A 21,823-nucleotide genomic window follows, 5' to 3' on the forward strand; every position below is an offset into this window, starting at 1 on the left:
GGACACACAGGGGTGGCAGTGGGGGACACACAGGGGTGGCAGTGGGGGACACACAGAGGGAGCAGGGGGACACACAGGGGTGGCAGTGGGGGACACACAGGGGTGGCAGGGGGGGACACACAGGGGTGGCAGGGGGGGACACACAGAGGGAGCGGGGGGACACACAGGGGTGGCAGTGGGGGACACACAGGGGTGGCAGTGGGGGACACACAGGGGTGGCAGGGGGACACAGGGGGTGTGACTTACTGTCCAGCTCGTACTGGGTGAGGGACACCTCGCTGAGGTTGTGCACGGCATAGACGGCTGGGCAGGAGAGCAGGCAGGGGTTAGTGCAGGGCAGGGGTGGGCTCCTGCCTCAGAGCCCCCACCCCAACACAGCCCCCACCCCAGAGCAGGCCAGGGCTCCCCTAAAAGGTCCCTGGCACCCCCAGGTGACAATGGGGATGTCACAGCACTGAGAAGTCTTTCCATCCTCCAGCCCCACCCCTGCGTGCCACGAGCTGGGTTTATGCACTGGGGTCTCCACAGAGGACAGGGCCAGGTCCTGCCTTGTGCTCTGCCCTTGTCACTCGTGTCCCTGCTGCCCCCAGAGTGGATGTGACCCTGTTCTCTGCAGGCCTGAGGACAGCAGCACACCTGGACACACAGCAGGATGTCACACAGCCCCTGTTAGGTGCAGACACCCGTGTTTGGCTCAGATTTGTGGACACCTCAGCCACAGGGACACAGCAGGACAGAGCCAGTGACAACACAAAAGAACGTGAGGGACCACAGAGCTGGTGGCACGAGGGAGCTGGGGGATTCACAGCCTGACCCTGCCACCTGGGAGATGCTGGGGAGCACAGGATGCTGCACTGCTCAGACCCCCAGACCTGCCACCTGCCACCCCCAGGCCACCCCAGCTGCTGTCTCCAGGCTCGGTGGGGCTGTGGGCACTCACGGGTGAGCTCAGCCCAGGTGGCCCCAGGGTGGCCGAGGCCGTGCAGGGCGAAGCCCCGCAGGCTGTCGTACATCAGCTCCCGGTACCGCAGCCGGAACCCCAGCAGGATCCCGTTGATCTTGTCCTCAGCCGGGGGCTGCAAGGAGAGGGAGGGAAAGCACTCAGAGGCTGCTCTGACCCAGGGCTCCCTGGCACCCTGAGGTGTCACCTGGCACCCTGAGGTGTCACCTCCCTGGGCAGGGCAGAGGGGACAGTACCTGCCAGCGGATGAGCACCGATGTGGTGGTGTGGGGAGTGATGGAGAGGATGGTGGGAGCCTCCTCGGGGGCTGTGAGGCAGAAGAAGGTGGTGAGGCTCCAGGGCACAGCAGGAATTCCCTCGGGCACAGGGGTACCCGCTGTCCCTGCCCCGGGAGGTGCTGACCCGCCTGCAGGGTGGTGAGCGACTCCGACTCCTCGCTGTACTCGCTGTCCCCGATGTCGTTGGTGGCCTTCACACGGAACTTGTAGGAGGTGAAGGGTTTCAGCCTGCAGGGAGCAGAGTGGGATGGGGACAGGGCAGCCAGCGGATCATCCCCGAGCCACCCTCCCTCCCACTGGGCTCCTCAGCCTCATACCACCACTTCTCTTGAGATGGGGAAACTGAGGCACGCAGAAACCACCCAAAGCATCATCACCAGCATGTCCCCAACCCCTCACCTGTCCACCACGAAGGCGGTGGCGTTGTGGCTGACGGGGGCGGAGTGCAGGGCCCACTCCCCATCGGGCAGCTCCCGGCTCTGCACGGTGTAGTAACGCACTGGGGACAGGCCGTCGCTGCCCGGCTCCCAGGACAGCAGCACGCTCCGCGCCCGCACCTCCTCCTGCTGCGCCAGCGGCTTCCCGGGGGGCTGCGGCCGGGCTGGGGGAGGCGAGGGGCTGGGAGCACTGCGGGGCCACCGCCAGCCTCCCCCACCGGCCGGGCCCCCCCATCGTTACCTCTCTTCTCGGTGGTGACCACCAGCGCTTCGGCCGCCTCGCCCCAGCCCTTGCGGGTCTGCGCGGTGACGCGGAACAGGTAGGTGGCCTCGGGCTGGAGGCCGGTGGCCGTGAACTGCCGGGCGCCGGCTTCAAGCACCTCCACTGCGGCCGAGGTCACTGCCGAGGTGTTAAGGCGGTGGCTGACCTGGTAGGCTGAGGGGAGGGAGTGGAGAGGTGGCGCTGGGGAGGGGACACCAGCCTGGGCCACTCCCGGTGCTGCCCCCTCCATCCCAACCTCTTCACACCTAACCCGGGAGCAACATCAGAGCGAGGAACTTCACCCCTGAGGGCTCTGAGATGCTCAGGCCATCCAGGGAGCTGGTCCCTGCCTCCCCACGCCAATCCCTGCTCCCCCTGCAGAGCATCCCAGTGCGGCTGGCCCAGGGTGCTCCCCACCTACCCAGGATGACGCCGTTGGGCGCTGCCGGTGGCTGCCAGACCAGCCGCACCAAGGTGGTCCTCACTTCAGGAAAGAGGAGCCCCACAGGGGGCCCAGGCACTGCAGGGGGAGAGATTGGGGTCACTGAGGAGTGGGGGAAAGAGGCAGATCCCATCCCCTGGGAATGGGAGCTCTGGGTGTGTTGGTTAGGAGGAGAGGGATCACCCCAGAGAACAGGGGTAGGATGGGATTAGGCACCCAGAGGACCCTCCTAGGTCACCCACCGTCATCCAGTGTCCTCTCGAGGACAGGAGGCCGGCTGGGGACACCGTCGCCGATCCTGGTGAAGGCCAGCACCTGGATGTCGTACAGGGTGTACTTGGCCAGGCCGGTGAGCTGGGCACTGCGGGAGGCATTGCCCTCCACCAGCCAGAACCGGGCACGCGCCTCCGAGCCCTTCTCCTTGTACAGCACCTGCAACACGGCCCGTGTGACACAGCCGGGCCAGCCTGGCACTGAGGGCCACCAGCTCCCGGGGGTGGCATAACCAGTGACCCCACAGCCTGCAGGGTGATCCCACCAGGGAAAGTTGTGCTGCCCAGGGGCAGGAGCTCACCTTGTAGCCCAGGATGAGCCCGTTGCAGTCAGCCTCGGGAATATCACCCCATCGGACCGTCAGGCTGCTGGAGGAGGTGGCCACTGCTGACACATTGCTGGGGCCGGAGGAGGGGACTGGAGGGGGACAACACAGAGGGTCAGTGGCCAGAGGACAGGATTGGAGGGGGACAACAGAAAGGCTTGGTGGCCAGACTGGCCGAGGTGGGTGCCCAGTGCCCAGGTGGGCAGCAGTACCTGACTCCCGGGTGCGTCCCAGCACCGAGGGGCTCCAGGGCCCCGAGCCGATGGCGTTGAAGGCCTGGACCTGCACCCGGTACTCGGTCCACTCCTCCAGGTCCTCGATGGTGAATTCCCGCTCCACGCGGTCGCGGATCAGGTGGAGGGCCGGCTGTCCCCGCCCATCTGCCCGCGCGTACCGGATCCTGTACCCCACCGAATCAGGGTTCCCATTGTACTCCTGCTCCAGGAGGGGCTGGCAGGGACAGGCACTGTCACTCCTGATGTCCCACAACCCCCCCAGCTCCATCCCCCTTCACAGACCCCCACACCCCACAGCCCCACTGACCATCCAGCGCAGCCACAGGCTGGTCTCGCTGGCCGTCCTCAGGGTGACATTGGCAGGGGCCATGTCCGGGGGGGCTTGGAGGGTCTGGATCCTCCGGGAGGGCAGGCTGGGGGGGCTGGTGCCCACGATGTTCACCTGCCGCATGCGGAAACTGAGAGAGGAGAGGAGGGTCACAGTGTGGGGCAAGAGAGTTCCAGTCCCTGGGGAGGACAGTGAGGGGGGTCACAGTGGGGGACACAAGGGCTCTGTTCCCCCAGGGATGGCACCATGGCACCGCCCTGGCACTCACCTGTAGTAGGTGTAGGGCTTCAGGTTGGGCACCTCCATGGAGCGGGTGTCGGGCTCGTTGGCCAGCTGGTGCACAAGAGCCCACTCCCCAGCCTCGCCGTTCTGGCCCACCTGTGGGATGGCAGGGGGGGTGAGTGGGGTGAGCTGCCCCCAAAAACCCCCTGAACTCCCTTTCCTGAAGCCACCCTGTACCTGTGCCTCCACCTGCCAGCGGGAGATGGAGGTTTTGCCATCGTAACCCGGGCGAAACTGGATGGTGACGGATCGGGGGCCAATGTTGGAGATGCCCAGGTTGGTGGGGGCACCGGGGAGCTCTGTGGGGACAGGACAGGGAGGGTGGCACTGACTGTTTGCCCCCACCACCCCACAGAGCCCTCCAACACCACTGTGCTCACCTGGGGGGACCCCTGAGGAGATGGTGGAGGAGGAGAGCTGTCCCTGTCCCTTGGAGGTCATGGCGGCCACCTCGATGGTGTAGGTGGTGAGGGCGGTGAGGCCGGTGACGCGGTACTCCAGGGTGACGTTGGGCAGGTAATGTGTCACCCGCGTGTTGGTGCGGTTGTACTCCTCCCAGGAGATCCGGTAGCCTGGAATGCACCCCCGGTGTCACCCACTGTGTCACCCCACCCCAGGGGCTGTACTGGGGACAGGACAGGTGGGAGATGCTGTGGGGTGGGAGGAGAACAGGACAAAGGGGAGATGCTCTGTGGGAGGAAAAGGACACGAGTGATACTGCGAGGTGGCAGTGGGACACACGGGAGATGCTGCAGAGTGGGATTGGGACAGAAAAAGAGGGAGATGCTGTGGGGTGGGAAAGGATGACAGAACCAGCACCTGCTGGCGCTCCCTTACCCGTCAGGATCCCGTTCTTCTCCAGCGGCTCCTGCCAGCTGACCTTCAGGGACGTATCCAGGATGTCACTGAAGCTGAGGTGTCCCACGGGGCCAGGCACTGCCCAAACACACCCAGACTCAGCACCCTCGCACAGGAACCCTCAGCACCCATGGGACCCCCGCGAGGAAGGGAGACAGGGCTCCCCAGAGCCGGGGGACAGGCGGGGTCGGAGCCTCCCCGTACCGTCCTCGTGGGTTCGCACCAGCTGGGGCGGGCTGCGCGGGCCGTCCCCGGGCGTGGTGAAGCACAGCACCGAGGTGAAGTACTCGGCGAACTTGCGCAGCCCCGCCACGTAGCCCACGTGGACGCTGTCCTGGAAGTTGGGCCGCACCGTCACCACCGTGGCCTCGTCCTCGTGCTCCGGCTCCCACGCGATGAGCTGCGGGAAAAGGGAACCGAGGGATGAAGATTCCCCAACCATACTACACCCGTGCCACAGACAGCGGCCTCCTCTTGTTAATTCGGCGTTGATTAATGATCAATTAAGGGTGAGGGGAGCATCCGATGCCTGTGCCAGCGCTGTTTATGGAGCTGTGATTAACTCCATCGATAACGGCGCGGGATGGGATCCCCCCCTTGCCCGCATCCAGGAAGGGATGGCTGGGCATTTAATTGGTATTGTGCGAGATAGCCTCTAGCAACTTAATTAAGCACTAATTAGGCCCTAAAAATACTAATCAAAAATACTAAGTGGCATTTAATAAGTATGTTAAATATCCTACTCACGCTGGTTATCTCATCCAGCGGCAATTAAATTCCCGAACTTCTTTCGAGTGGATTAAGACACAAGTTTAATGTTTTAATTCAATTTCATTAATGTAAATTTGAATTAATTGCTATTTGGAATTAATTACAGAGCATGGGAGACTCCGAGCCCATGCAAGTGTTAAATAACAGTAAATATTATTTTAACAGTCATGAGAGATCCAATTAAAATCTGGGATTTCGGAGAGGAGGAGCCAAGAGTTTGTGAGGGTTGGCCAAGTTTTCCCCACGAGCTGTTCATTTTTTGGGAATCACCCTCACCTTGTAGCCCTGGTTGATGCCGTTGATGAACTGGGGGCTGGGGGGGTTCCAGGTGAAGCGGATGGTGGTGGAGTTGGTGGCCTCAGCCTGCACATTCCCTGGAGGCACCGTGGGCACTGCCAGGACAAAGGGACAGCTCAGAGAGACAGCTCCACAAGGTCCCCTCCATCAGCAAACTGGTGACAACCCCAGGTCATCCCTGCCCAGCACATCCCAGTCCCTCTGGGACCTCCACACCCATCCTCCTGCCTCCCATCCCACCACCCCAATGGCACCTGTGGCGCCTGCCCACCCCTGATTGTCCCCGCCTACCTCCCTGCAGGGTCCACTCTGTCACCTTCATGCTGTAGACCCCCAGGCCGGCGCTGTTGTAGGCGGCCACCTCGATCTCATAGTTGGTCCAGATGATGAGGTCCTCCAGGAGGAGGTTGTTGACCTCGGCGTTGGTGATGTTCTTGAACTGGTACCCCACGGGCAGCCCGGCCAGGCAGTACCTGGGGACAGGGAGCCATCAGAGCTGCCACTGTCCCCACCAACACCAGGTTTGGGACCCTTGGGCACCCCAGCTGGCTCCTACCGGATGATGTAGCCCTTGAGGACCCCGTTCTGGTGGCTCTCGGGGGGCGGCTGCCACTGGATCATGATGGACTGGTTGGTGCGGCCGCTGGCGATGACGTTCTGGGGGGGTGCGGAGGGCGGCTCCTCGGGCAGGGACACCCTGCAGGGACAGGGCACGGTGAGCATCCGGGGCCACCAGCCCTGCCAGGACCCCCGGCCAGGACTCACCTCTCCGTGTCCTTGCTGAACTGTCCCCTGCCCACGTCGTTCACAGCACACAGGCGGAACTGGTAGGAGCGAGCGGGGACCAAACCCCGCACTGTCACCGATGTCACCTCGGGGTCCACGCTGGCCAGCAGCACGGTCCAGGGTGCGTCTGGGGGAAGAGGGGACAGCAGGGTGGGGATCTGACCTGCAGGACACTGCCTGGCCGATGACTCCTGGAGTCCCCAGGATCCCCGTAGGGTGATCACCACCAGGGTGACACTGGGGACTTTTCCCAGTGCCAGCAGTGCCAGGGGGTGGGAGCAGCCCCTTACTGTTCTCGGAGACCTCCACGACGTAGCGGAGCAGGGGGCTGTTGCCGTCGAAGGGCTTGGCCCAGGTGAGGTTGATGGCCCGTTTCTCCTGCGGGCTCAGGGCGGCCACGGGGCTCTCGGGGGCGTGGGGGAGCTGCCTGGACAGGGGGGTTAGGGGGGGAAGGAGGGAGGGGGCACAGCCCCAGGCGGGGGGTGTTGATTGGGGGGTGGGTCTCACCGGACACGGAGGTGGGCGCTGCGAGAGTCGTTGCCCCCGGCCGAGATCACTTTGCAGGTGTAGGTGCCGATGTCACCCGACCAGGTCTGGGAGATGTGCAGGGTGCCCACCTCGTCCAGGCGCACCCGGGGGCCGCTCTCAGGGCCCAGAGGTGCCCCGTCCTTCTCCCAGACGTACCTGTGCCCGGGGAATCCAGGTGTGCCGGTGCCCCACAGCCCCCCAGTGAGCAGAGAGGACCGGGGGCTGCCGGTCACAGGGCACCAGGTGGCACTGCAGGACCACCAGCACAGGGCTGAGGAGGAGGACCCCCCATCTCCCTCCCCAGGACAGCGGTGACAGCAGCCAGGTCAGCAGGCCGGGGGTGCCTGGACTCCCCAGCCCTCTCCCTCACCTGACGTCCACGCTGGGGTCATGGGTGACCCCGCAGCTCATGACAGCCTTGGTGCCCTTGATGACACTCTGGTCCTGTGGCGGGTCTGTGATCCGTGTCCTTGCTGCAGGGGGACACAAGGAACCACCAGCACTGCTGGGGTGCCACCAGCAGGGACAACCCCCCAAACCCAGCACCCACCCCCAGAGAGCTCCATCCCGCAGCACCCCAGGGTGGTGCCCAGAGCCAGGCAGGGTCCCTCCCTCCCAGCTGGGCCCACCGTGAGTCCCTTACCCCAGACCACCAGGTCAGCAGAGGCCTCGTCCACGCCACGGGAGTTGGTGGCCAGGCAGGTGTAGGTGCCAGCATCGGCCAGGTGTGCAGGGCTCACCAGGAGACTGCCCGACTCCAGCAGGGTGAAACGGGGCAGCTGCACAGAGCCGCTGGCCAGGACCCGCTCCCCTGGGGACACAGCAGAGCCCTGTCAGTGCCACAGCCACCCTACACCCAGGGCAGGGCTCAGAGGACAGGCCTGTCCCCACCCCTTCACCTTTCTGCCAGGTGATGGCCGGGCGTGGTGCTCCCGAGGTCTCGCAGTTGAGGATGACGGCCATGCCATCGATCACCGTGCTGTCCTGGGGACCCCGCGTGATGTTGGGGGCGATGCCTGTGGGGCACAGAGGTGCACAACCCCCCTTGAATTCCCTCCCTCTGCCCAGGATTTCCTGGGATGCCTGAACCCCCTGTGGGACTCATCCAGGGGCTCATCCCACCCAGCACCCAGACAGGGCACCCCCAGGGCAGAGGGGGGCTGGCACCTACTGGTCACGGCCAGGTACGTGGTGGTCTGCACCTCGCCGGCCGCATTGCGGGCAAAGCACTGGAACATTCCGGTGTCATCAGGGGCCAGCCCGCTGATCTGCAGGCTGCCGTCATCCAGCAGCTGGAAACGGGACAGCTTCTCCAGGTGCAGCAGGGCAGCGTCCTTGTACCAGGCCATCTCGGGAGGGGGGACACCTGTGGGGGTACGGCCACGTCAGGCACGAGGTGGTGGCAGCACACGGAGGGTCCCTGGGGGGCAGCTCACCCTTGGCTTGGCAGGGGATGGTCACCACCTTCTCCATCTCGGCCGTGATGTGTCTCTCCGGCTCCTTGATGAACTGCGGGGGCTCTGCCAAGGGAACCAGGAGATAGGAATGGGGACAGAGCCTCTCTCTGGGGTCCTTAGGCTGACCTGTGGCCCTCCTGCCACCTCCCATCCCAACCGTGGGGCTGAGCCCACCCCAGCTCATGTATGTGTGGTCTGAGCTAATCTTGGGCAAGAGCTCACCCAGCACAGACAGGGAAGTGCAGTGCCAGGGGCAGGAGCTCACCCAGCACGGATAGGGAAGTGCAGTGCCAGGGGCAGGAGCTCACCCAGCACAGACAGGAGCTCACCCAGCACGGACAGGGAAGTGCCCAGGGGCAGGAGCTCACCCAGCACAGACAGGAGCTCACCCAGCATGGACAGGGAAGTACCCAGGGGCAGGAGCTCACCCAGCACAGACAGGTAGGCACCAGCAGTCACAGCAGGGACGCTGCTGCTGCGCAGCACAGCCTCACACTCGTAGAAGCCGCTGTCACTCAGGGTGGGGTGCAGGATGGTCAGCCGGCGGCTGTAGTCGCTGATCCCACTGGACACGGGCGCCCCGTCCTTCTTCCAGATGATGTGCAGCTTGATCAGCGGCCTGAGGGGACAGAGGTGTGTCAAGAACCAGCTCCAGCTCCCCTGGAGGATCCCAGCTCCCTCCATCCCGCAGGACTCTGGTGGGAAGGGACCTCCCTCCATTGCACAGGTTCCAGGAGTGTGATGGGAATGGATTTAGGGGCATCCAGGCCCAAGGCTGGGCAATTCCAACAGGGACATTCCCCATCCCAGTTCCCACCCCACAGCTCACCTGGCATTGGCCACACACTCCATGGTCACCTCCGAGGTCCCGGCCACCACGCTGGTGTTCCTGGGTGGGACAATGATGGTGGGTGCGATGGGATCGGCCGGGCCACCCACATCTGGGGAGAAGGAGGCCAGAGGGACAGCCATGAGCACCCTCTGCCCACCCTGGGGTGTCCCCAGAGAGGGCACCCAAACCCCTGGCTGCTCAGCTTGGAGGTGACAGGGGTGGTGGCATCAGGGTGCCTTCCCAGGTGTCCCTAAGCTGTGTCCCCCTGTGGGAGCCCCAGCACACCTGGGCAGGGCTGCCAGGCTGTGGTGGCAGCAGGGAGGAGGGAGCAGGGAGTCCATAAAGCAAAATGATGGCAACAATAAAAAACCCTCATGTAGGCGCTGTAAAAACACGATCGGCTCGAAAGCTGCTGATAGAGCTGAATCCATAAACAGGGGCTCCGGGATGTTTACGGTGCTCCAGGACACCATCCAGGGAAAACAGATTAATGGGGATGGGAGACAGGCAGAGCCCACCACAGACAGGGATAACCCATCCTAACCCTGTGCAGCAGCAGGAGGAGGTGCAGCAGAGATGGGGGAGAGTGTGATAGGACTGATGTCACTTCAGGGCACGTCCCATGGGATGGGCTGTCACCACCCAAATGGCCTGGGGGACCCTTGGAAGACCTGGAGGGCCCAAAGGAACTGGAGGGATGAAACCACAGCAGTGACCCCCAGGCAGGGGCTGCTCCAGAGCACCAGGAGCTGACAGGGGGACATGGACAGGGGAGGGTGTCCATGGGGTGACACTGCAGCCCCCACTCCACAGCCCATCCCAGAGGGATCCAGCACGGCTGGATACAGCTGGAGCAGGAGCTCTGCCTGTGACACTCCAGCGCCTGCAGCACAGCCACGGGCGCCGAAATAAATTCTGAGGCAGCTGAACTGTTAAGTCAGCACAAGCCGGAGCCTCCAAAGAGATTTACTGCAAATGGAATTTGGGGGCGAGGCAGGGGATGGTGGAGGGAGAGGGGGCAGTGCCCCCCACACTCACTGGCCACGGTCAGGGTGATGGGCTGGCTGGTCTTGTTGTCCCCGTTCTTGTCATTCACAGCCTGCACGTAGTAACGCCCCGCGTCCGGGGCCACCGTGGACAGGATGACCAGGGTGTTCTCCAGCGTGATGGCTCTGGGGGACAAGAGGCTGGTGGGACCCTCACTCCCCACCCAGCACCCTCACCTGCCTGGGGACACCCACATGGGACCCCCAACCCAACCCCAGGATGGGCGACCAAGCTTCGCACCCCTCTGTCCAAGCAGAGCCCACGGGATGGTGCAGATTCTTAGGATTTCTCCTCTCTTTTTTTCATTTTTTTACTTAATGGAGCAATCTAATCTGCCGGAAACATAAAATGCTGTGGGGAATATGGTTTTTTTACCATTAAATATGAGATAAAGGAGTTTTATCTCCTCAATCCCGCTTTGCAAATGGAAAGGAGACCAGTTCAATCCCTGCATAATGGGGGTTGCAAATTCAATTCCTGCAGGCTTTGGCTGCCAGGGCTCCGGCAGCACCTGGATCTGCCACAGCTCCGTGGGGACACCTGGCACACGGGTGTGTGCTGTGCTCAGCTCTATCCCACCCTCCCCCCTGCCTTCCTCCCTCTTGTTTTCATTTTTTTTTTGTTAAGAAATCCCTTTCTCTGGTGACAAACACAGCCATTAGTCACCGAGCGCGTCCCCGCGTTTCAGCACGACGCGCTCGAGAGATGTTGGTTAAACATCCTTAGCGTGGGGGACAAGGGGAAATGCAGCCCCCAGAGATGCTGGGGGGGCTCCAGGGGGATTCCTTGGGGTGCTCACATGCGGCTGCTGGGGGAGATCTTCCGTCCATCTCGGAACCAGGTGACCTGGGGCTGCGGGAAGCTGGCGATGCGGGGCGCGGGGATGACGGCGGCCTCGCCGTGGGACACGCTCTGCTGCGTCTCGCTGTCCTCGAAGCTGCCCATGTCTGCAGAACGGGGCAGAGAACCGTGACAGGGGCTGGGGATGAGCCCAGGGATCCAGCCCTGGGGTGGTTGGGCAGCAGGATGGGGTTTGTGGGATGGGCTCCCCAGGGGATGATGCAGAGGGGTTGCTCTCGGTCCCCTCCTTGGCTGGGGTGGCTTGGCCGGCTCAGAGACTGGGATGTGAAGGTGGCTAGGATCCCACCAGCTGCTCCTGGTGATCCATCCCTGCAGCACCCGGAGCCCCATCACCCTTGTGCTGGGTCAGGCACCCTTGTCCGAGTGTCCCCCACCACAGAGAGGCTGCAGCCACAGCACAGGGCCCACTCCTGGGGCTCTCCAGCTTCTCCCCATTCCCCATCCCACATCCCAGTGCTGAGGAAATCCCAGCATGACCCTGACTCCAGGGCCAGGATGAGGCACAGCTGCCTCCATCCCACCCTGCCATTCCCAGGCTGGAAGCACACAGCACTTGTGGGAGACTGAGGGGAGCGGGGGGCATGGAGGAGGGGGGCTGGGACAGGGGATTTTTATTGACTTCCTTAATTGCTGTAATTAAAAACATGTAAAGAATCCCTTTTTAACGACTTTGCCATTATCATTAGTTGTTAGCACAGCTGCCTTATTAATTTCTCATTATCCTCCTGATTTGTCACTGCTCCTCAGGAGGTGTTTAAGGGGATGGGATTGGGGGTATATCCCAGAGGCAGAGAGGGGCAGGTCCCTTGGGGGGACAGAGCCACCATCCCAGGCCTCAGCACTCTCATTTCATCCTTAAATCTCAGGACATTCCTACTAATGTCACCCCAGGGATGCTCCAATGTCCCTGCCAGCATCACCCCGGGGACACTGGTATCCCTGCCACTGTCACCTCAGGGACATTCTGGATGTCCCTACCAGCATCATCCCAGGAATGCTCTGATGTCCCTGCCAAGTGTCACCCCAGGATGCTCTGATGTCCCTACCAAGTGTCACCCCAGGGACACTCTGATGCCCCTGCCAGCATCACCCCAGGGATGCTCCAACGTCCCTGCCAAATGTCACCCCAGAGATGCTCCAATGTCCCTACCAGCACCACTCAAGAGACACTGGATATCCCTGCCACTGTCACCTCAGGGACATTCTGGATGTCCCTGCCAGTGTCATCCCAGGGATGCTCTGATGTCCCTACCAGCATCATCCCAGGAATGCTCCAATGTCCCTGCCAGTGTCACCCCAGTGATGCTTTGATGTCCCTGCCAGTGTCACCCCAGTGATGCTCCGATGTCCCTGCCAAGTGTCACCCCAGGGACATTCCAGATGTCCCTGCCAGCATCACCTCAGGGATGCTCCAATTTCCCTGCCAGTATCATCCCAGGGATGCTCCAATGTCCCTGCCAAGTGTCACCCCAGGAATGCTCCGATGTCCCTACCAAGTGTCACCTCAGGGACACTCTGGGTGTCCCTGCCAGTGTCATCCCAGGGATGCTCTGACATCCCTGCCAGTGTCACCCCAGAAATGCTCTGATGTCCCTGCCAGTGTCACCCCAGGGACACTCTGGTTGTCCCTGCCAGTGTCACCCCTGTGATGCTTTGATGTCCCTACCAAGTGTCACCCCAGGGATGCTCTGGATGTCCCTGCCAGTGTCACCCCAGGGGTGCTGCAAGTTCCCACGTCCTGGCCGCGAGTGGCACCAGCAGCAGAGCTGGGTGTCCCCGTGCGGTCCCCACGGAGCAGGACGGTCACTTACAGGCCACCTGCACCTCCGTCTGGCGCTGCAGCAGGGCCCCCATGCGGTTGCGGACGATGCAGCGGTAGAAGCCGGCGTGGGTGCGGTCCAGCGAGGTGATCATGTACCTGGAGAGGGGTATCGGCAATGAGGGGACATTCGTGTCACTGTCACCGCCTCCAGAGAGGCTGCAGGTCCTGCACATCCCCCGGATTTACTGCACCCGTGCCAGGAGCTCCTTTTCCCCGCGGAGCTGCTGCTGGAGGGGTGTGCACACATGGATGTGCGTGGGGGGACACCCCAGTGTCCCTCACTGTCACACAGGGACTCCCAGCCACCCACAGTCACACTGTCGCCAAGCCGGTGATTGTCACCCTGCCGGTCCAGGGGCTGGATGTGACCCTTGGCCAGGAGCTGAGCCCTGGGACCCGCTGTCCTGAGCCCTGCCCCAGCCCCACAGTGACACTGCTGGTGTCACTCAGCCCGGAGCCGAGAGAGCCAAGTCCATCACTGCTCCGATAAATCCCAGCTGGACCCCCTTATCACCCCCGCGCCTGCTCTTATCAGCCGCCAGCGCCAGCAGCCGGTGAGGAGATAAGAGAAATCACCACATCTCCACTCGACATCCCCCTGAGCATCGCCAAGCCGGACCCTGCTGCCACCAGACCCCCCCCGGGCTGTCCCCACCCCCGGAGCTCCTGTTTCATCCCCCCCAGAACAGCCAGGGGACCCTCGGGGGGCCCGGGCAGGGAGCGCTGCCAGATAAACCAGAGAGGGAATAAATAAAGCAAACTCAGCCCTCCTTGCCCAAAATCTAATCTTGCGTTAAAATCCGCCGCGGGCTCTTTCGGCAAGAGCTTTGTTTGTTCTTCTGAGAACTGAGAGTAAATTAAACTTTCATAAGACCTGCGGAGCGTTTTCCCCGTGCCGGGAAAACCTCCTCGCCCACCTCCCCTGGCACGAGAGAGGGTGACAAGGGACACTGGGCTGCCCTTCGATGGGGCGGGCACCAAACCCCCGGTGACACCCACCCTGAGCCCTGCCGGGGTCACCCGTCCCCGCGGGAGGAGGGAGGGCGCCCTTTGGGAACGAGTCCTTGAGTGTCACGGCTGATATTTAAAAATGCTCCCCAGAGGCTTTAAATAAGATATTTCAATTCCACGGAGCTGTCAGGAACTGGCTGCAGACGCCAGGAATAATGGGCCCGCTCTCCTTGCGGTGTCCTCGTTAATAAATCACACCGTGACTCCCCGAACACACGCACACACCCCATGGATGGATGGGCTGGATGGACACACAGCAACAGAGGGACATGTGTGTCCCCAGATAGATCTGTGTCCCCAAATAGATCCGTGTCCTCGCTGCCATGTCCCCCTCCAGATCCTCATTCCAACACGGGGACAATGCAAAGCCACCAGCAGTGGCACAGCCCAAGGGACACAGGGAGCACCTTCAGTGAAGGCACAGCGCTGGCAGTGGGGTGTCCCCAGGGGCAGGACACGTCCACAGGCACAGGGAGCCCTGTCCCCAGCCCAGGACACTCCAGTAAATCCAATTAAGGGGCCTCGGTCCCCACACGCGGGAGCTGGAGGAGTTATTGAGGCAGCAGCACTTCCACACACACCTCAGCAGCTGAAAATAGCCCGGAGAAAGGAAATCAATTCCCGGCGCAGCGCAGCCCAGCCCGCAGTCATCAACCAAACCAGCACAGACTTTGTTCTCTCCCGCTCGCCTTCCACCGAGGCTTTTATCCAAGACCGCTCGGATTCGATTTCCTTCCCCTATCAAGCCTGGCTGGAAGGGGATGGGAATTGATCTCACCCCCAATGTCACCCTCCTGTCACCCCCTCAGTGCTGCAGCAGGAGGGGTGGATATCACCCCACATATCCCCCTTTCCCAGTTTGTGCCACAGGAGTTCCAGGGCCGCTGTTCCATGCAAAGGCAGCAGTTCCTCCAGCTGGGAGCGATCCCGGTGCCCTGGCTGGGTGGATTTGTCCTTTCCCTGCTCCAGCCGGGATGGAGGTGAAGCTGGCCCAGCTCCTGGCACAGGCCTGGCTGCTGACTCCGCTCTTCCAGGGGTTTGTTTGGCTTCTCTGTGAAGACGGAGGTTGACAGGGCACGGTCTGTGGGGAAAAGCCTTTCCAGAGCGAGCCTTGACCCGCATTGCCCCGTCAGGAAGCGGCTCAGCCCCGGGGTCAGGAGAGGGCTCTGCGGGCAAGAGGGGGACTGGCGGGTCTGCAGCAGGGCCTTTGGCACCGGATCTGTCTGACAGATGGGAATGACAACCTGTCCGTCTGTCCGTCCATCCCTGATCCCGCCAGCAGCGTGCCCAGCTCCTCTCCGTGCCATCCTGGCTGTGTCCCCCAGCATTGTCCCCATGGACAGCCGTGCCTCTGTTATTGTAGGGCTGCTGAGGAGCGCGGGGCTGACGCTGCCGAATTATTCTTAGATTGAGGGGGTGGAGAAAGGCCGGGAAAAGCAGCAGCCAAAGGATTTGATCCATCAAATTGAAAGCCAGAAGAGCGCAGAAATCTGTGAGGTTCTTCCAGTAACAGCAACAGCTGGATTGGATTTGGGATGGAAGCGCACTGGCACAGTCCCCTTTGATTAATATCCTGTATAACGACTAATTAATTCTGGAGGGGACGTGTGTTTGAATAGTTACTGTGGGATAATGAAATGTCAAGTTGAGCATTAAAACACACTTAGCAGAGGTTTAACGACTCGAAGCATCCGAGCGAGTGTCCCGGCCCCTGCTCTGGGGCAGCGCTCGATGAGGCTGTGAGCGCTCCCCTGGAGCTCCATCAGCCCCGCTTAACTGGCCTATTGGATCTCAATTAACTCCCGATTGGAATAAACTCTGTTTGAATCCACGCGGCCGCTGCTTCTCCTCCTGCCCGGGAGTGTTTTCCCTCGGCCGTGGGAATTGGGCGGGCGCCGGGAGCCCCCGTAAATCGCCGCCTCAATTGGCCCTGCCAGAACAATGAGCCATTTAATAATTAATGCCCATGTATTAATCAGCCTCCTTCCTGCAGAGCGGGAACGGAGTGAGAGCCCCGATCTGTGCTGCGGCATCCGGAGGGGTTTGGTGCATTGCAAACCGAGAGCTTGGCCATCTCCCAGCTCCGACAGCTCCCTGTCCTCTCCTGAGCCCCTCTGAGGTCCTGGTGAGGAGATTCCCTCTCCTGCCAGCCCTGACACTGCTGTGGTTCACTGCCACCACTGCCCCATGCCACAGCTCCTTGTGCCAACATTCAAGAGTCCCCCCAGTCCTAAACAAGGCACAAAGACGGGCAAGAGCCTCCCAAGCAAAAACATTCCCAGAAAAACTTGCCTCCGTGCTCTTCACTGGCACTCCTGGGGCTTTGGCACCTGTGGTGATGCCAAAAGTGCCACAGGAACCAGGAACGCCCTGCTGGGCTCCCACCCAGCCTGGATTCTACCCTTCCAATGTTCTTCAGCTCCCATTAATTAACTCATTGCACGGTAATCAGCTCCCCAAGGCACAGGGATGGGCTTCACACCTGGGCTGGCAAAGAGCTGGGCCCACCAGAGCAGGGATGAGCTCCCAGTGAGCAGCGGCTGAGATTCCAGCAGGAATCCAGGGATGATCCACTCTGTTTGCCCCCAGGTCTGGGATGGTCAGAGGCTCCTGGCTCTGTATTTTACATAATTTGGGGACAAACTCAGGGCATCAAACATTTGGGGTCCTCACCAGGCCATGAAGGCAGGTCACAGTCCTGTGTGTGCAGCCAGTTGTGTCCCTGCACCTCTGGGGACACCCCAAAACAGCCCAGTGAGGAGCTGGGGTTGAAAGAGCCCCAAATCTGCCCCAAATCTTGTTAAGCCCACCCAGAAAGGCTCCTGGAGGGAGATGGAGATGGATCAGAGACACCACCCCAGGGCTGGCATGGGGAGGCTCAGCTGTGCCAGCCCTGCTTGGCTGGCAGGAGCTGGGGCAAAGCCAGCCGGAGTCGGAGATGGAATTACACTTTTCCAAGCCCCAGCAAAAGGGATTTGGGCTCTGGAGAGGAGGCAGGGAATCCTTCAATAGCTGCTGGACTCCCACACCAGCTGTGGAGACCATGAGGAGAGGCACGAGGGCTGATTTAGGAGCAGGAAAGATGCTTCCCTACGGATGGGAGTCTGTCCAGAGGTAATCTATGTGTAAGGTAATTTCCGAAGGCAGCAGGACTCGATGCAGCCCTTAATAGGACAATCTCATGTGATAAATTACCAGGCCCAACTAATCTGCATGTTAAATTTCTTGTATGAGAAATAAATATCCTCAATTCACCAGAGAAGCGCCTTCCTTCCGAGGATTTCATTAAAGACATCAAGACTGCCTGATTTGCATGTTATGATTCCTCATACGAGCAGCTCTGGAGAGCACTGGAGAGATCCTGGAGGGGAAAACAGAGCTGGCTCTGGACAGCAGGGCCTGGACACCCGGGTGTCACCTCGGTGGGCATCAGAGGGGTGTCACCATGGGGTCCTCAGAGCAGGAGGCAGCAGGGGAAACAGCCCCATGCAGGGAATGGAGGGAGCAAGGAGAGGGGAAGGAAGGTGGTCCCTGATCCCATTCCAACCACCAGGGATGTTCTGTGGGCACACACAGAGAGCCAAGGCTGGTCCCTGACCCCCCCAGAGCCCCCAGGGATACTCCAAGGGAGGATGATGTCTCCACACACACACACACACACACACACAGAGCCAAGGCTGGTCCCTGACCCCCCCAGGACACCCAGGGATGCTCCAAGGGAGGATGATGTCCCCCCCCACACACACACACACAGAGCCAAGGCTGCTGCTCAGTCCCTCAAGGATTTGTCCCTCATCCTGCTCCATCCCCTGGGATCCTCCTGAGGGAAGACAGCTCTGCATGTGTGTGGATCCAAGCTGGGATGCTCCCATCCCCAGGGACGCCCCCCAGAGCGGGAGGCAGCAGGGATCCCATGGGAAAACAGCCCCGTGCAGGGAATGGAGGGAGCAAGGAGAGGGGAAGGAAGGTGGTCCCTGATCCCATTCCAACCACCAGGGATGTTCTGTGGGCACACACGGAGAGCCAAAGCTGGTTCCTGACCCCCCCAGGACACCCAGGGATGCTCCAAGGGAGGATGATGTCTCCACACACACACACACACACACACACACACACACACACACACACACATACACACAGAGCCAGGCTGTTTGATGCCCAGAGTTTGATGCTCAGTCCCTCAAGGATTTGTCCCCCATCCTGCTCGATCCCCTGGGATCCTCCTGAGGGAAGACAGCTCTGCATTGTGTGGAACCAAACTGGGATGCTCCCATCCCCAGGGACGCTCCGGGGGGATGGCTCTGTGATCATACACCGAGCCAGGCTGGTCCCTGATCTCCCACAGCCCCCAGGGACAGCTCCCAGGAGGGGATGACTCCACAAGGCACACATCCCCAGGCTGGTCCTCAGTCCTTCTGGAGTCTCATCACACCCAATCCCCTGGGATGCTCCTCAGGGAGGTTGGCTCCAAATGCTCACAGAGCCAAGTGATCCCGCTGTGCTCCCCAGGGATGTTCCCGAGGGATCAGCTCCACGCAGAGGCACCACTGTGGCCCTGCCCTGCTCAGGACCAGGACCGGCCGAGCCTGTTGCCCACCGGGCCCTCGGTGAACGCCAAGAGCCGCTCCGGTGGCTGCGGAGCCGCTGCGGGAAGGAAAGGGCGGTCGCCATGGAAACGCCGCCAAACTGGGAGAGCGGCTCCTTCCCTGGAAACGCGGCGTGAGCTCCTCCGACCACCGTGAGCTCCTCCGACCACCGTGAGCTCCTCCGACCACCGGCGAGCACCGAGGGGGGTTAGGGGGACAGCGAGCCCCCTGCCCGCAGCCCCCCAAAACGGGGGACACGCACAAGGGCCACTGCAGTGGGCAGTGCTGGAGGGATGCTCTGCTCAGGAGAGGAACTGCTCAGGGGAGCAGCGGTGAGGATGATGAGGATGGAATCCTTGGAGGCACAGCCCTGGCTGGGAACCACAATGTGGAGCCACCAAACCTGGCTGGGAACTCTGAGCTGATGCCACCAAGCCTTGCTGGGAATTGTGAGGAGATGCCACCAAGCCCAGCCAATCCCTGGGCACAGCACACTGTCCTCTCCAAAGCCTCCCTCACGGGCACAGCCAGGCTCTGGGGAATGTCCTCCTGTCCCTGCACTGGGGGACACACGGCAGCACCCAGCTGGGAGAGATTGGTGCACCCTAAAACCCTCACCCACAGCACCAAAGCACCCAGAGCCATCCCCGGGCCCACATGGCCAAGAGCATCCCTGAGCCTCTCCGGCCATCAGCACCAGCCCTCCTCTCTCCGAGGATTACTCTGTTTCTAAACTCGTTAACTTTTAATTACAACCTTCCCACTGCCTGAGCGGGCTGGCTCCGCGCCACCGACAGCTCTATTAAAATTCAATTTCTGCCCATCATAACTAATTTTGGTCCTTCGCCTTCTCACCAGCAGCCTCCAGTGCCAGGCAAGACAGCCAAGCCCTCATCTCCACACTCTAAATCCCCACGGAGCCGCGGGCAGAGCCAAGGGATGCTGGCAGGTTCCAGGGGAGCCCAGCAGGGATTTGCGTGGCGGCTTCTCTGCTCCCTTGGCTGCGCTGGGTTTGTTTGGGTTTTCCCCACGTGTTTGTTTGGTTGGTTTGTCACTTCCTCCCTTAATCCTTTCTGCCTGGATGCTGGAGCTGGGGGCTCTGATGGAGGGGAGTCACCTTGGAGCAGGGATGCAGGGATGCAGGGATGCAGGGATGCAGGGAAGCAGGAATGCAGGGAAGCAGGGATGCAGGGATGCAGGGATGCAGGGATGCAGGGATGCAGGGATGCAGGGGTGCAGGGATGCAGGGATGCAGGGATGCAGGGATGCAGGGGTGCAGGGATGCAGGGGTGCAGGGATGCAGGGATGCAGGGGTGCAGGGATGCAGGGATGCAGGGATGCAGGGATGCAGGGATGCAGGGATGCAGGGATGCAGGGATGCAGAGCTGCCAGACATCCCGGAGCACAGACACCACTGCTGGGCCCTCTCCTACTGAAGGGTCAACTGAGGCATGGATCAAACCCAGGACAAACTCAGGAAAAGGAGTGAGAATTGCCATTCTGGGTTTGGAGGTGAGCCCCAGGCATTCCAACCCACTCCCAGGGCAGAGCTGGACCCAGGATCAGGGTCCTGACTCCTTTCTCCTGCCTGGGAAAGAGCTGCATTCGTGCCAGGAGGGAGCTGTGGGAATTGTGGGGCTCAACAGGTCTCTGAACTTCCACACCATGACAAGGCTGTCCCACAGGGCCCTCAGCTCTCAGCCAGGGATTCAGGGCATTGCAGCCACCACAGCTCAGGAGGGGACAGTCCCCAGAGTCCCCGAGGAGGGCCCAGGTTTCAGGATCCCAGCACGACACACGACGTCACCCAGCCGCTCTCTCTGCGTTCCCGGCATCCCGGAGCAGCCCCGCGTTGCTACAGCAACACGAAGCCTTTGGATTTGATGCCTGGAAAGGGGGAACGGCTTGTCTCGACCTGAATTATTGATTAAAACAGAGAGGATGACACACACACACGCACTCACTCAGAGGAGACGGCGAGAGGTGCCCGCCTTGATTTAAAGGCCATCTCTGAGGGGCTGGGGCTGCTCTGTGCCAGGCTGCGGCTGGATCTGGGTACCCTCTCACTCCAGCCTGCCTTGCCCCTTCCTGGTCTGGCTGTTCCCAGGGAGCCAGGGGCGGGCTGTGATCCACAGCTCAGTGTTGAGGTGTTAATCCGCTTGTGCAAACACCTCGTCCCCGGTGTTGACCCGCTTAAACTCCCCGTTTGCTCTGCAAACAGAGCCGGCAGCTCCGGGGCTGCCAAGGGCTGCCTCTGTGCCGCCTCCCAGGATGGCAGCCCTGGCACGGGCACCTGCCAGGGACCAGCAGGATGGGCAGGATCTGCCACGGATGCTCGGGAACACTCCAAATCCCAGAGTCACTGAGGCTGGAAAAGACACCTCCAAGGTCATCACGTCCAAGCTGTGCCCAATCCCCACCTTGTCCCCAGCTCAGAGCTCTGAGTGCCACCTCCAGTTTTCCTTGGACACCTGCAGGGATGAGGACTCCAAACCCCTCTGGGCAGCCCTTTCTGATGGCTGACTCACCGGTATTCCAGGGAGAACTTGGTGAGCTCCCGGCTGTTGTGCAGCCACTTGAACTCCAGGGGCCAGCTGCCCTCGGCCATGCAGGTCAGCACCAGCCTGTTCCCCTCCAGGTGCACCTGGCTCCGCACCGGCTCCGTCTTGAAGTAGGGGGACACATCATCTGTGGAGAGAGGAGGGACAGGGATCAGGGCTGACATCCCGCCAGCCCTGTGGACCCCTCAGCACTGCTGTCTCTGTCCTTGGGACAAAATGATGGTTAAGGTGCCTTTCCAACCCAAACCATTCCATGATTCCATCAGCATCACCACAGCCCCAGCCAGGCCACCCAGCCCCCTTCCCTGTCCCTTGTCCCTCCCTGAGCCACCCCAGCAGCCCATCCACAAGGGCTCAGCCCGCTGCAGGTTTATCTAAGCTGCTTCTTTGCTTTTATTCCCGGCTCCCTTTGTAGCATCTCCGAGCTTTTAACTCGGGGGGTGAAGGGGCGGAGGGGCTGCGAGCGGAGCGAGGCAGAACCACTTACTCCTCTCCTGTTTTATTTGCTAAGTAAAACTATAAATCGAACCACACAGCTCCATTTTCTGCTTAACAAATGGAAGCCCTTTTACTTCAAAGGCA

The 21,823-nt window shown here is 61.4% G+C and overlaps 1 protein-coding gene across 1 annotated transcript in view; it reads right to left on the bottom strand.

Moving 5' to 3' along the window:
* Positions 1-21,823, bottom strand: part of SDK2 (sidekick cell adhesion molecule 2) — a 46,156-nt gene that overhangs the window by 7,014 nt on the left and 17,319 nt on the right. Inside the window, exons 2-34 of the mRNA XM_083874720.1 lie at positions 21,209-21,368; positions 13,073-13,179; positions 11,200-11,347; positions 10,392-10,525; positions 9,351-9,462; positions 8,950-9,140; positions 8,501-8,584; positions 8,236-8,430; positions 7,964-8,080; positions 7,708-7,875; positions 7,435-7,537; positions 7,044-7,220; positions 6,827-6,963; positions 6,516-6,663; positions 6,307-6,447; positions 6,042-6,223; positions 5,730-5,845; positions 4,887-5,082; positions 4,662-4,760; positions 4,205-4,396; positions 4,002-4,123; positions 3,811-3,920; positions 3,522-3,672; positions 3,191-3,428; positions 2,955-3,070; positions 2,623-2,812; positions 2,360-2,458; positions 1,918-2,112; positions 1,639-1,840; positions 1,364-1,467; positions 1,198-1,268; positions 941-1,076; positions 247-303 (exon numbers count right to left, since the gene is read on the bottom strand). Of these exons, the coding sequence (XP_083730846.1) occupies positions 247-303; positions 941-1,076; positions 1,198-1,268; positions 1,364-1,467; positions 1,639-1,840; positions 1,918-2,112; positions 2,360-2,458; positions 2,623-2,812; positions 2,955-3,070; positions 3,191-3,428; positions 3,522-3,672; positions 3,811-3,920; positions 4,002-4,123; positions 4,205-4,396; positions 4,662-4,760; positions 4,887-5,082; positions 5,730-5,845; positions 6,042-6,223; positions 6,307-6,447; positions 6,516-6,663; positions 6,827-6,963; positions 7,044-7,220; positions 7,435-7,537; positions 7,708-7,875; positions 7,964-8,080; positions 8,236-8,430; positions 8,501-8,584; positions 8,950-9,140; positions 9,351-9,462; positions 10,392-10,525; positions 11,200-11,347; positions 13,073-13,179; positions 21,209-21,368 (4,698 nt within the window). The remainder of the gene's footprint in view (positions 1-246; positions 304-940; positions 1,077-1,197; positions 1,269-1,363; positions 1,468-1,638; positions 1,841-1,917; positions 2,113-2,359; positions 2,459-2,622; positions 2,813-2,954; positions 3,071-3,190; positions 3,429-3,521; positions 3,673-3,810; positions 3,921-4,001; positions 4,124-4,204; positions 4,397-4,661; positions 4,761-4,886; positions 5,083-5,729; positions 5,846-6,041; positions 6,224-6,306; positions 6,448-6,515; positions 6,664-6,826; positions 6,964-7,043; positions 7,221-7,434; positions 7,538-7,707; positions 7,876-7,963; positions 8,081-8,235; positions 8,431-8,500; positions 8,585-8,949; positions 9,141-9,350; positions 9,463-10,391; positions 10,526-11,199; positions 11,348-13,072; positions 13,180-21,208; positions 21,369-21,823) is intronic.

The sequence above is a fragment of the Zosterops lateralis genome (genome assembly GCF_965231275.1).
Source record: "Zosterops lateralis genome assembly, chromosome: 18".
NCBI lineage: Eukaryota > Metazoa > Chordata > Aves > Passeriformes > Zosteropidae > Zosterops > Zosterops lateralis.